Source organism: Capra hircus, chromosome 11 (assembly GCF_001704415.2).
Source record: "Capra hircus breed San Clemente chromosome 11, ASM170441v1, whole genome shotgun sequence".
Lineage (NCBI taxonomy): Eukaryota > Metazoa > Chordata > Mammalia > Artiodactyla > Bovidae > Capra > Capra hircus.
Genome location: NC_030818.1, coordinates 25,843,844 through 25,855,867, shown reverse-complemented (window position 1 = coordinate 25,855,867; position 12,024 = coordinate 25,843,844). Strand labels below are relative to the sequence as shown.

The 12,024-nt window shown below is 38.4% G+C and overlaps 1 protein-coding gene across 1 annotated transcript in view; it reads right to left on the bottom strand.

Moving 5' to 3' along the window:
- PLEKHH2 (pleckstrin homology, MyTH4 and FERM domain containing H2) overlaps window positions 1-12,024 on the bottom strand; it is a 101,187-nt gene that overhangs the window by 2,973 nt on the left and 86,190 nt on the right. Inside the window, exons 26-29 of the mRNA XM_018055177.1 lie at window positions 5,231-5,376; window positions 4,068-4,197; window positions 3,218-3,304; window positions 748-885 (exon numbers count right to left, since the gene is read on the bottom strand). Coding sequence (XP_017910666.1) covers window positions 748-885; window positions 3,218-3,304; window positions 4,068-4,197; window positions 5,231-5,376 — 501 coding nt within the window. The remainder of the gene's footprint in view (window positions 1-747; window positions 886-3,217; window positions 3,305-4,067; window positions 4,198-5,230; window positions 5,377-12,024) is intronic.

Below are 12,024 nucleotides of genomic sequence, written 5' to 3'. Positions count from 1 at the left end.
TTTATTTATTGTTTTTATTTACAGATCTTAAAACTACATAGCTTGTTAAAATTGTAAAGAAACAAGTATGTCCTAATTTGAAAACCTCACTCTTCTCACTAATGAGTCCATTAAGTGAATTATTCCAAGTAAATAAGATAATGCATATAAAATACCTGACAATGACAGCTTATGCCAGGACCACTTATTTTGTATCTTTCTGTACACCAGGCACTGAGCTTAACATTTTCTGTTTTAAAAGTAATTAGTTCATTAAGTTTTGGCTATGCTGGATCTTTATCTCTCTGTGGGCTTTCTCTAGTTGGGGCAAGTGAGGGCTAATCTCTGGTGGGGTTCGTGGGCTTCTCGTTGCCATGGCTTCTCTTTTTGCAGAACACGGGCTCTAGCTCAGCAGTCATGGAGCACAGGCTGAGTTGCCCCACAGCATGCGGAATCTTCCCAGACCAGAGATTGAACCCATGTCCCCTGCATTGGCAGGCAGACTCCCAAATACTAGACTACCAGGAAAGTCTGGGCTAAACACTTCATGATTCCCTCACTTAATTCAAAAAAAATAAAAGGAACATTATACCATTTTTTAGATGAAGAAACCAAGGCTTAGGGAGAAGATGTAAGCCAAAATTTAGACCTATGATTGTATGATTAATAAAGTTTGTTTTCCCATTAAGAACTTAAGTCTTCACACAATAAATATTTTAGTGTGAGAAAAACTAGCATAAAAAAGTTAGCATAAAGGCTTCTACTCACCTTGGGTTTTGCCATAGCAAAAATCAATTTCTCTGTTGGTTTCTCCTTTGAATGTGCATTGTTAATGACTACCATAAAATCATCTTGATAACCTCCAAAGGTCATTAGACTCTTGTATACATAGCTGACTATTAACCTCTTCAAAGAGAAAAAAAAAAGTAAATATGTTATATACTATTTTCAGAGAAAGATGAGAGATGATTAATAATATATATCTCCATTAAGATGCTGATACAGATGGAAAACAACTGTAGATGGAAAATATTTGTAATTCCATACAGTTTCAAAAAGCAAAACTTGAATTTGCTGTGTACCAGTAACTATTTACATAGCGTTTACACTGTATTTGTCCTTAAAGATTTCTATCTATCTATCTAACTGCCTATCTACCTATCTGGTTGAATCATATGAACCTGATGCTTTTTTAAGGTAAAAAAATGGTCAAATATTGGCAAATCCATATAGTTCACCCTGATAAACAGCTCTTGATATATGTAAACATAAGGAGTACCAAGCACACTACTTATTTTTTAACTTTCTGCTTCTTTTAACTTAATAGCATGTTATGAACATCTTTCCATGACACCAAACATACTTGCTATTGTATAAAATCATTTAAAATGATTTTATAGACATTTATTTAGATTTTATAGACAGATATTATTTAACTAATCTATTGCAGAATATTAAAATTTTTTTGTTACTATCTTACTTCAGTGAATATTTACTTACTCCAGTGAATATTGGGACATATTTCATAATACACATAATTATTTCTATGGTTATAAACCTCAACAGCTAAAATTGCTATCTCAAAAAAGTAAGCCTTTCGAAACTCAGAAACATTATACCCATTTACATTTCCAGGGTTTTGCAGTTTTGATAACACAAGATACCATCAATTTGTTTGAAGTTCTGCCAATCTGATTGGTGACAAGTAGAATCTCACTGTATTAAACTGAATTTACTTGATGGTGAGATTAACATCTAAATATTTACTGAATATTAGTATTTCTTCTGTGAACTGCCTTGACCCATTTGTCTATTGCTATGTTCATCATTTCTTTACTATCTGGAAAAACATCCACGTTCCTAAAGGATAACAACCCTTTGTCATACATGCAGCAAATACTTTTTCCCAATGTGTTATTAAAACAATTTTAAAAATATAATTCAAAGATGTACAGCCTAAAAGGAAAGGAATCTGTGTATTTAATGATTAGCTTGCAAGACTTGGAGCAGATCATCCCAGTACTGGACACCTCCTCTGCTGTACGTCTATCTCTCAGAATCAACAAACTGGTTTACTTGGCTAAGGTAACTCAACACTGGTGTATAATTTTTGTTGACTTTAAGTCACTGGTTTTATAATCTATCTTCAGATTATTTATTCAAGAACTAAAAGGCCTTCAAGAAACATGCCATGCCATGCTAAATCGCTTCAGTCATGTCCGACTCTTTGTAACTCTATGGACTGTAGCCTACCAGGCTCCTCTGTCCATGGGACCCTCCAGGCAAGAACACTGGAGTGGGTTGCCAATGCCCTCCTCTAGGGGATCTTCTCGACCCAGAGATCGAACCGATGTAGCCTGTGGTTCCTGCACTGTAGGCAAATTCTTTACCGCTGAACCATGGGGAAGCCCATTCAAGAAATATAAACGCCTTCAAAGAGTTTTCAACAGTTATAAGGAGAAACAGTAACTAAAACACTAAAGGACAGTCTCATTTCCAAGAAATTCTCAGTGATTCTGACTATAGCCACAAGTAGGAGAGCCCATTACATCTACCAGGTGAATTGAGTGATCCCTGTCCACCAGGTTAAAAAAGATTTTTTAAAAGTAATCTGATATATATATAATATGATAGAAAAATAAAGTGAATTTCAGATAAATGAATAAATAGAAATCACAGTTTGACTTTATAGTTAATCATGTAAATAACTCTATAAGATACTGTATATGTACAAGTGAATGGGTAAGTAATACTATGGGAAAGTACAGAAATTGTCACAGAAGTTTTAGTGAAACTGAACTTAAAATTCTGCTAACTGAAGTTTCTACCTTAATGTTATCTTCAAGAGATATCTTAATGTTATCTTAATGTTATATCTTAATGTTATACCTTAATGTTATCTTCAAGAGATATGTTATCTTAATGTTATTTTACACAGGAAGCCACCTTCTGAACATTATAAATGAGTGGTCATTTTACAAATACAACCGTGACTGCAATTTAGTCATGGTATCTTAATATTTTTCTCATACACAATACATAGCCTGTCTAATCTTATTTTAAAAGATGAAATTGTAATCACGGTCGTATTCGTAAAATGACTTCATGATATAGTATTAGGAAGGATATTTTTCTGTGTATAAGAAAAATAAGATTAAGGTATCATTACCTTCTGTTTATGGAATACTGAGCAATGGAAATAGTTAACTCAATGCAAAACTTAAGGATTTAATCTTACCATGGAGTTGTATTCTAAGATGCTTAAACCATCCTCATGTACAGCCAGCCACATGAACGTACTTCCAAGGGACGATGGGGTTATGGGCTATGAAGAGGTAAAAATATACTCTATAACAGATGCTAAACAAAATTACAGAAATGTTTTAGTCTAAATGCAGTATGACATTTCTAAGAACAAGAGCAACAACATCTTATTATTAAAAATCTCACTTGAGGAGTAGACAGTGTGCTATAATGGAAAGAACAGTGAATTAGGAGACCCAAATTTGGGTCTTGAATTTGGGTTCGAGACCCAAATCTGTTATTTATTAACATGTGTATTTGGACAGGCCACCTAATCTAACGCCTAGCAGGGTTTGTCTCTCCTTCCTCAGTGTCATGTTACTCTTAACCATCAGTGATTTCCAGACCTATTGCAACACTGGTTGCGAGTTCCTGAAAGTGTGAGATAACTTATCTGAAACTATGGGCTTCTGTATCCCTAGAGCTCAGCTCTGTGTTTGGCAAACAAAATTCATAATTACTAAATAATACAAATGAGTGAGAGAGTAAATGAGTGGATGGATGAAGAATAAAGAGAAGAAAGCAGAGCTAAGGGGCTGTCTTCAGTCTACTGATTAAGCCTTCTGAGTGTAAGAAATGATTTTGGCAGGGTAAACTGGATCAGGAGGGAAAAGACAGAGACGCTGATGGCTTTCCTGCTCTTTCCTCAGTGTCCTTTCATGGTTTTCTTTATATTGTTGGAAATTCCCTTATTTTCTTTAAAAAGTTGAATATACTAAACCTGGGGTTACGGTTACCACTTTATATTCTACTCAACTGGATAGCCTCCCCCTACCATTTCTTACTTTTGCAAGAAATAGCTTGGCACCAAAGAATGGCCACTTCCTGGCTACTGTCAAATAGATTCGCACACAATCAGCAGCACTGTGTCCTCGGAGGGCCATCCACCTGGTTGACAGTCGCTGGCAAAGCTGCCTAAAAAAAAAAAAAAAGAACAAAAACACAAAGAGTGTATCATCCTCCCACGATAAAGCTCTCCTTGACCCAATGCTAGACACCACTGGGAGACCTACCCAGGGGACGCTACCCAGGGGAGACCTACCCAGGGGACGCTGTGGTTTAGTGGCACCCATCTAACCACTGTCCACCCCTTGTCCTTTGTGCAGCATTCCTTTCACCAAATTCCCCTATTTGTTAGTGCTCTCAGTATGACCTAGGTTCCCTGCTCCCCACTCCCTTCAGGTAAAAATTTAAAATCTGATAAGCTAACATCAAACCTTTGCATAATTAGCCTAGAATCTCATGGGAATTACTTTCATTTTTAAAGAAGTACAAGAATTGGAGACTCAAGAATGAATCCCCAACGGTGGAATTTAGGTGCTGCCACTCCTGGCTCAGAGAGATGCTGGGTATAGGCGAAACCTCTTAAATCATGAAGGCAACCACTTATTCTACAGAGACAACAGACTAATCACAAATGTTTCTATTTAAAAAAACTTCATGGTGAATTTGGATTTGCCTCTATTTTGAATCTATGCCTTTTCTTTATAAGTTTTCAAAAATCAAAACTCCAAATTAATAGAGTGGAATTAAAAATTTTTATTAAAAAACTTTGTGTAAGAAGATACTTTATTTTTATTCCAATTTCTTTTTAATGGAATACCCTAAGAGGTAAAAAATTTTTGGTAGGTAAATATTTCATAAAATTAAACCTATTAGCCAATTTTTTCCTTTTATTTATTAGCAAGGTTAATTTGGACAAGAATGAGTAAGATCAAATAAAAAGAGGATCTTAAGGCACATTTTTTTCTTATTGAAAAAGTTTAAATCTAGCCACTAAAGTTTCCAGACACATCTCAAATAAAAACAACTATAACCTCTTGGTATTCAACAGTGTTTTAAAAATCTTGAGCAAATCGTTACATATAATTTTTTTCATCTTTAAAATTTGTACAGAAAAATATCCCTGAAAAACTAGTGCACATCTGCCCTTTAAATAGTTCTTTACCTTAGCTGTTCTTCAGAAGAGTCATCTCTATACCTTTTAGGATAAAATTTCTCTATGACTTGTTTTAGAGTTTGATTCGCTTTGCACTGATTAGTAACATGACCTGCTGGAGTGGAAAAAGGTCTTTCAAAATCTCCAATCTCCACCTAATTGGAAACCCAAAACAGAGAAAATAGAGGATATTTTAAAAGAATTTTTAGAAAGAAAATATGTTTTATTTTTTTTCTAAACACTGCAACATACAACATATAAATCTATTTGTCATGATTGTGTGACTATGGAATTTGTAATCATATAAAAATACTATTATTTACATCTAAATTTCATTTGAAGTTTAATTATGAAACAAGTCTGTAATTCAAGCATTCCATGTGGGATTCCCTGGTGGCTCAGCTGGTAAAGAATCTGCCTGCGAAGCAGGAAACCCAGGTTTGATTCCTGGCTTGGGAAGATCCCCTGCAGAAGGAAATGGCAACTCACTCCAGTATTCTTGCCTGGCAAATCCCATGGTCAGAGGAGCCTGAAGGGCTACAGTCCACAGAGTTGCAAAGAGTTGGGCATGACTGACTAACATGATACGATATAGTTTCATTTCTACATTAATCATCCTAGGTTAAAATCTGACAGTTCAGTATTTGCTCAAGGTCACTTAACTCTACTATTGCCTGTAACAAAACTAGATAATTTTCATTTTAAAGGTACAATTTTGGTTGCTGATAATAAGGCAAAAATTGAAGTCAGAAATAAAAAATAGATATAAAGCTATGAAAAATCTTTTTAAAGTATTACTTGTACTTTTTAAGGGTCTCTACTGAATGTAATGGGAGAAAGTACTATATTCTCATCACTTCCTAGATTTTCTCCCTAATTGTGATTGTATGCATCCCCTCAAACTATTGCTCAGTTTTTTCTGGAAACAAAGCCCTTCACTACCTTTTTTCCCTGAATGAAAGAATGTTCAATCCTTATTTCTATTAACAGACTATACAGATGCCACCCCTCTACCAACCCATCAAGCCATCCATCCATCTATCCTTCCCTCTCTCCATCCACTCTCCCACCCATTCATTCATCCAAACCTGTACTGAGTTCTTATTATATGTCAGGCACTGTGCTAATTTATATGAGAGAGAAAAAAGTTGAGCACAGTTCCTGTCCTCAGAGAGTTTACTGTCTGGTAGAGGAGACTGAAGAATAAATATATACTTGTGATAAACTGTGTTAAGTGCTTTCTTTGTATATGGTACCAAAGAGGGTTCAAGGAGCGAGATGGGGTGGGAGGCACATTGAACATCCACATCCTTACCTATAACACACCTCAGCAAGCAGATGGAAGATTCCATCATGACTGAGATGGTCCTACAGAAAGCACTGGTTCTCCATCTCAAAAGGGTCTCTCTGTCTCCAGGTAAGCTGTTGGCACAACATGCCTCTGAGATTCTGACTCCTGTGACTTCTCTTATCTAGTTCTTACTCTGACCAGCTACTGTCTAAATTCCTCAGCTGAGCTTTGCTCTTACAGTCAATTCTTATAATTTTCTAGGTTCCCTGTTCTTGGTCTGGCTTTGCTGTTCAACTTTTTCACTCCCATCTCCTCTCTAATCAGTTGTTGTTCAGTTGCTCAGTCCGATCCAACTCTTTGCGACCTCATTGACTGCAGCACACCAGGTTTCCCTGTCATTCACCATCTCATGAGGTATTATCCTAATTTCCTCACACCAAATAAAAGCTGTCCATCTGCTCTTCAAATACACTGAAATCCTGCCCCCAGAGGAAGCTTTTCATTGTCCCCAGCTATCAGTAGACAGTACTCAGCACAGCTAGCTGTGAACCCTTAGACCAGGATTTAACCTCCAAGGTTATGGCAGTTGTATAAACAATAGTTACAAACATACATAGTAAGCTATTTAAGGCAACTGTGGCTGTTAGGAAACCCTGTAATGGAATATTCAAGTTCAAGGTCACTCTCTCTGGCCCCAGGCATACTGTATAGAACAGAATGATCATGATAAATGTTTGGAGAATTAACTCCAATTATTTGGAGAGTCAACTTAGGTATTCCCCATACGGCGCTTCCTAGGTGGTATGAGCGGTAAGGAACTTGCCTGCCAATGCAGGAGACATAAGAGACGTGGGTTCAATCCCTGGGTCAGGAAGATTCTTTGGAGGAGGGCATGGCAACCCACCCCAGTATTCTTTCTTGCCTGGAGAATTCCATGGACAGAGGAGCCTGGCAGGCTATAGTCCATGTGTGTGTATTAATTGCTCAGTCGTGTCTGACTCTGTGCAACCCCATGGACTCGTCTGTCCATGGAATTCTCCAGACAAGAATATTGGAATGGGTTGCCATTTCCTCCTCGAAAGGAGAAGTCCATGGGGTGGCACAAAGTGGGAAAAAACTTAGCAACCGAGCACGCATGCTTTCCCCATATGCCTCACATCAACATGGCACATTACCAGACACCATATACAATTAGAACATCAGCTCCAAGAACTTCCTGATTAAGACAGAGGATATCAACAAGGACCTACTAATACTCAAATTACAACAGAAATAACTTTGCCTTCTACAGAGCTCAGATTTCCTTAGTGTATTTCATTTATCTCTGCAAAAACTACTCTGAAGAAGTGATCAGAGGTATTATTTACTTTTCCTTTTGTAGATGGAGAAATTATACTTTTTAGTTAGTAAAGCACTCAGAATTTTCTAGATGCATTGTTTTACCTTTCTACTCCTTTCAAAAATTCATCTAAAACATTAGAAGTATGTATCTCCAAAGAATGTGATAATTTTTCCTGGAGATAATTTTTTCTTTCTCCACAAAATTAAGTGTTAAGAAAACACTTAATTTGCTAAACTTAAATTTTAGCAAAAATGAGAGTGATTTTATCAGAGCCTCTGTGATGTTAGAGAATCAAAGCCTAGATAAGCAGATAATCAAAGCCCAGCACATGATAAGAAATGATTCCTAATCCTATCACTAAGAAAATATGTGACTTAGTTCTTTCCTCAGCTTTTTATCACTGCAAAAACGGAATACTAGGTGTAGTATGAATGCTTTAGAGTCTGATGACCATAAAGTTACTATGAAAGTAAACTAAATTGTCAACTATTCATGCATCCAAGAACATGGTGGAGAATGGACTGTGTATAAAGCACTGTGCTAGATACAAAGATGAATAAGGAGAGCCCTTGCTTTCAGGAAGGCCATTGGGGTCAGGACAGTAACAGATACATGCAAGGCATTACCGAAACCTTAAGAGGAACATTTAACCAATCCAGGAAGAATTCAAGAAAGGTTTCTGGTATGAGTGACACCTAAGATAAAAATGAAAGGATCACCTGAAGTTAACAGGTAGAGGCATGGGAGCAGAGGTATGTAAACAGAGGAAACAAACAAGTAAAGCATAAAAGGAAAGAATAAGTGAATCATATACAACTCAGGACCATAAAGTTCAAGACAGAGAGTATTAAGAGATGAGGTTGGCGAGGCAAGAAGAGTTTAGATCATGACAGTCCTTCCATGTAAACAAGGGAATGACACAGTGATTCACATTTTTTTTCGGTATCTTCATTCCAGTTACTGTATTATCAGTGCTGCCGGGAAAACCACCATGGCACAGTTTCTAGGCCCAACCTTAGGAAAATGGCAGCTTCCACATATTGCCTCTTCTGGGACATTGCTCTCGTCACCTTACCACCATTCTGTGAGGAAGCACAAGCAGACACTTGAAGAGGGGACAAGCAGGTGTTCCAATTAACGTAAGTTCCAAATAACAGCCAGCATCAGCTACCAGATGTGCGAGTGAACGAACCTTTCAGGTGATTCCAGCCCTAAGCTATAGAGTCACAACCAGTCCACAAGTTATGCCTACTGATCCCATATGAAGCAGAGACAAGCTGCCGTTACATATCCCTGCCCTAATTGTCATTTTGGGCCGAGTCTTGGAGTCATTTACATGAAGCAATAGGCAACTGGAACTCTCTCTCTAGATTCTGCTTGGAGAATAAAAGTATGTGGGGGACCAGACCAGAGAAAAACACATTAGTTAGGAGCCTGATGCAGAAGAGCAGGCAGGATATGATGATGGTCTGAACCACAGCAATGGCAGTCAGCATGGAGAGGAGGGGACAGGGTCCCCGAGACTGGGGGGAAGGGAGAGGGAGGGCAGCGGCAGGGGTGATTCCTAGATTTGAAGCCTGCTTGGCAGATTGTGGAAAATTCTTAAAGAGATGGGAATACCAGACCACCTGACCTGCCTCCTGAGAAATCTGTATGTAGGTCAAGAAGCAACAGTTAGAACTGGACATGGAACAACACACTGGTTCCAAATCGGGAAAGGAGTGTGTCAAGGCTGTATATTGTCACCCTGCTTATTTAACTTATATGCAGAGTACATCATGTGAAATGCCAGGCTGGATGAAGCACAAGCTGGAATCAAGATTGCTGGGAGAAATATCAATAACCTCAGATACACAGATGACACCACTCTTTTGGCAGAAAGCAAAGAAGAACTAAACAGCCTTTTGATGAAAGTGAAAGAGCAGAGTGAAAAAGTTGGCTTAAAACTCAACATTCAGAAAACTAAGATCATGGCATCTGGTCCCATCACTTCATGGCAAACAGATGGGGAAACAATGTAAACAGTGAGAGACTTTATTTTTCTGGGCTCCAAAATCACTGCAGATGGTGATTGCAGCCATGAAATTAAAAGATGCTTGCTCCTTGGAAGAAAAGTTATGACCAACCTAGACAGCATATCAGAAAGTTGAGACATTACTTTGTGGACAAAAGTCCATCTAGTCAAAGCTATGTTTTTTCCAGTAGTCATGTATGGATGTGAGAGTTGGACTATAAAGAAAGCTGAGCACCAAAGAATTGATGCTTTTGAACTGTGGTGTTGGAGAAGACTCTTGAGAATCCCTTGGACTGCAGGGAGATCAAACCAGTCAATACTAAAGGAAATCAGTCCTGAATATTCATTGGAAGGACTGATGGTGAAGCTGAAACTCCAATACTTTGGCCACCTGATGCAAAGAACTGACTCACTGGAGAAGACCCTGATGCTGGGAAAGATTGAAGGCAGGAGGAGATGGGGGTGACAGAGGATGAGATGGTTGGATGGTATCACCAACTTGATGGACATGAGTTTAAGCAAGTTCAGGGAGTGGGTGATAGACAGGGAAGCCTGGCGTGCTGCAGTACACGGGGTTGCAAAGATTTGCACGTGACTAAGTGAATGAACTGAACTGAACTGGCAGATGGAACAGAGGCAATGTTACAGAGAAGATGCAAATGTGAAGAAAGAAAAAGGAAGACGATTAGCTCCTGATATGCTGAACTTAAGGAGCCCATGAAAGCAATATGAACTGAGAGATAAGATTTGGGAATCACGGGCATAGGTGGTAGATAAAATGAAGAGAGTGACTAAGATGTCTTGAGATGGTAGGAGTGAGGAGACCGAAAACCCTGGGGAATCTAAGCCAACAACACATCATTTTCCCTTAATTAAGATATGCAGAGACCCAGGTGGGGTAGAGACTCTGCATTGCCTTTCATGACCATTCTCTTATCTTTCTGAGTAATAAAAACTTTGAATTTTTTAACGCTCATTGCTGCCCAGCTGACACCACATTTTCTAGTGTCTCTTGTAGGTTGGCAAGATCAGGTGACTTAAGTTTGACCAAAGAAACATAAATGGAAACGTTCTATATAACTGCCAGGAAGATTCTCAAAAGCAGGAAGGCATGCCCTTCTTCAGTTCTTCCTCCATTCTGATGCCTGGAACACTGATGTAATGGCTGGAGCTCTGGCAGACGCCCAGGACCATGAAAATGATGACAGAATGGAGGAGAGGACTAAGCACACGTCCCTCTTGACTGGAGACACACCAGAATGCCTATCTCCCGCTGGGGAGGGGAAGATTTCTCCCCACTATCCATCTAGAGAACTTTAACTTGGTCTAATAATTAAACTGACACCAGACCAATTATCAGGAGAAATTAACCAACTGAGTGCACAGAGGTCTCAGAGATACGCTGTATGCATGCTAAGTCGTTTTAGTCATGCTGACTCTTTGTGACCCTATGGACAGTAGGCCCCTTGGCTCCTCTGTCTATGAGATTCCCCAGGCAAGAATACTGGGGTCGGTTGCTATGTCCTCTTCTAGAGGATCTTCCCAACCCAGGGATCGAACCCATGTCTCTTACATCTCCTGTATTGGCCAGCAGGTTCTTTACCCAAAGAGCCCCCAGGGAAGCCCACTTATAGATACAAAACCCCTGAAATGACCAAAGCAAGCTATTTATATATTATTTTTAGACAAAGAAACAATTATTTACCAAGATCTAACAAAACAAAGAGCCTTGTGTTTGGGGTAGAAGACTAGTGAAGTAGTAACAGTTTGTTTATACAGCTTTCTTAGCCTTGAATTCTTAACTGCTGACAAGGATGCTTTCTAGCCTCCTCCTAGAGGGAGGACACCTTCACATGGGAGATTTATTTTCAGCTTTTAGGGCAAAAGAGGGAGGTTGGAGTGTTTTTTAAGTATATATCATTTTTTTCCCACCAGTTGTTTCTAAAGTAACTTTAATTCAAAATAATCAACATGTCACTGAGGCATATTTGGGGGCAGACTGCCCTGGGCCCCAACACTTTCTATGTGAGGGACAAATAATACCAATATTTCTTTTTTTGACTGCCACTATTAATTTGCATGTATGGTTTACAGTCATCTTAATTTAATTTTAATTGACATAACAGGTATATATCAATAGAAGAAAATGTTTTAGC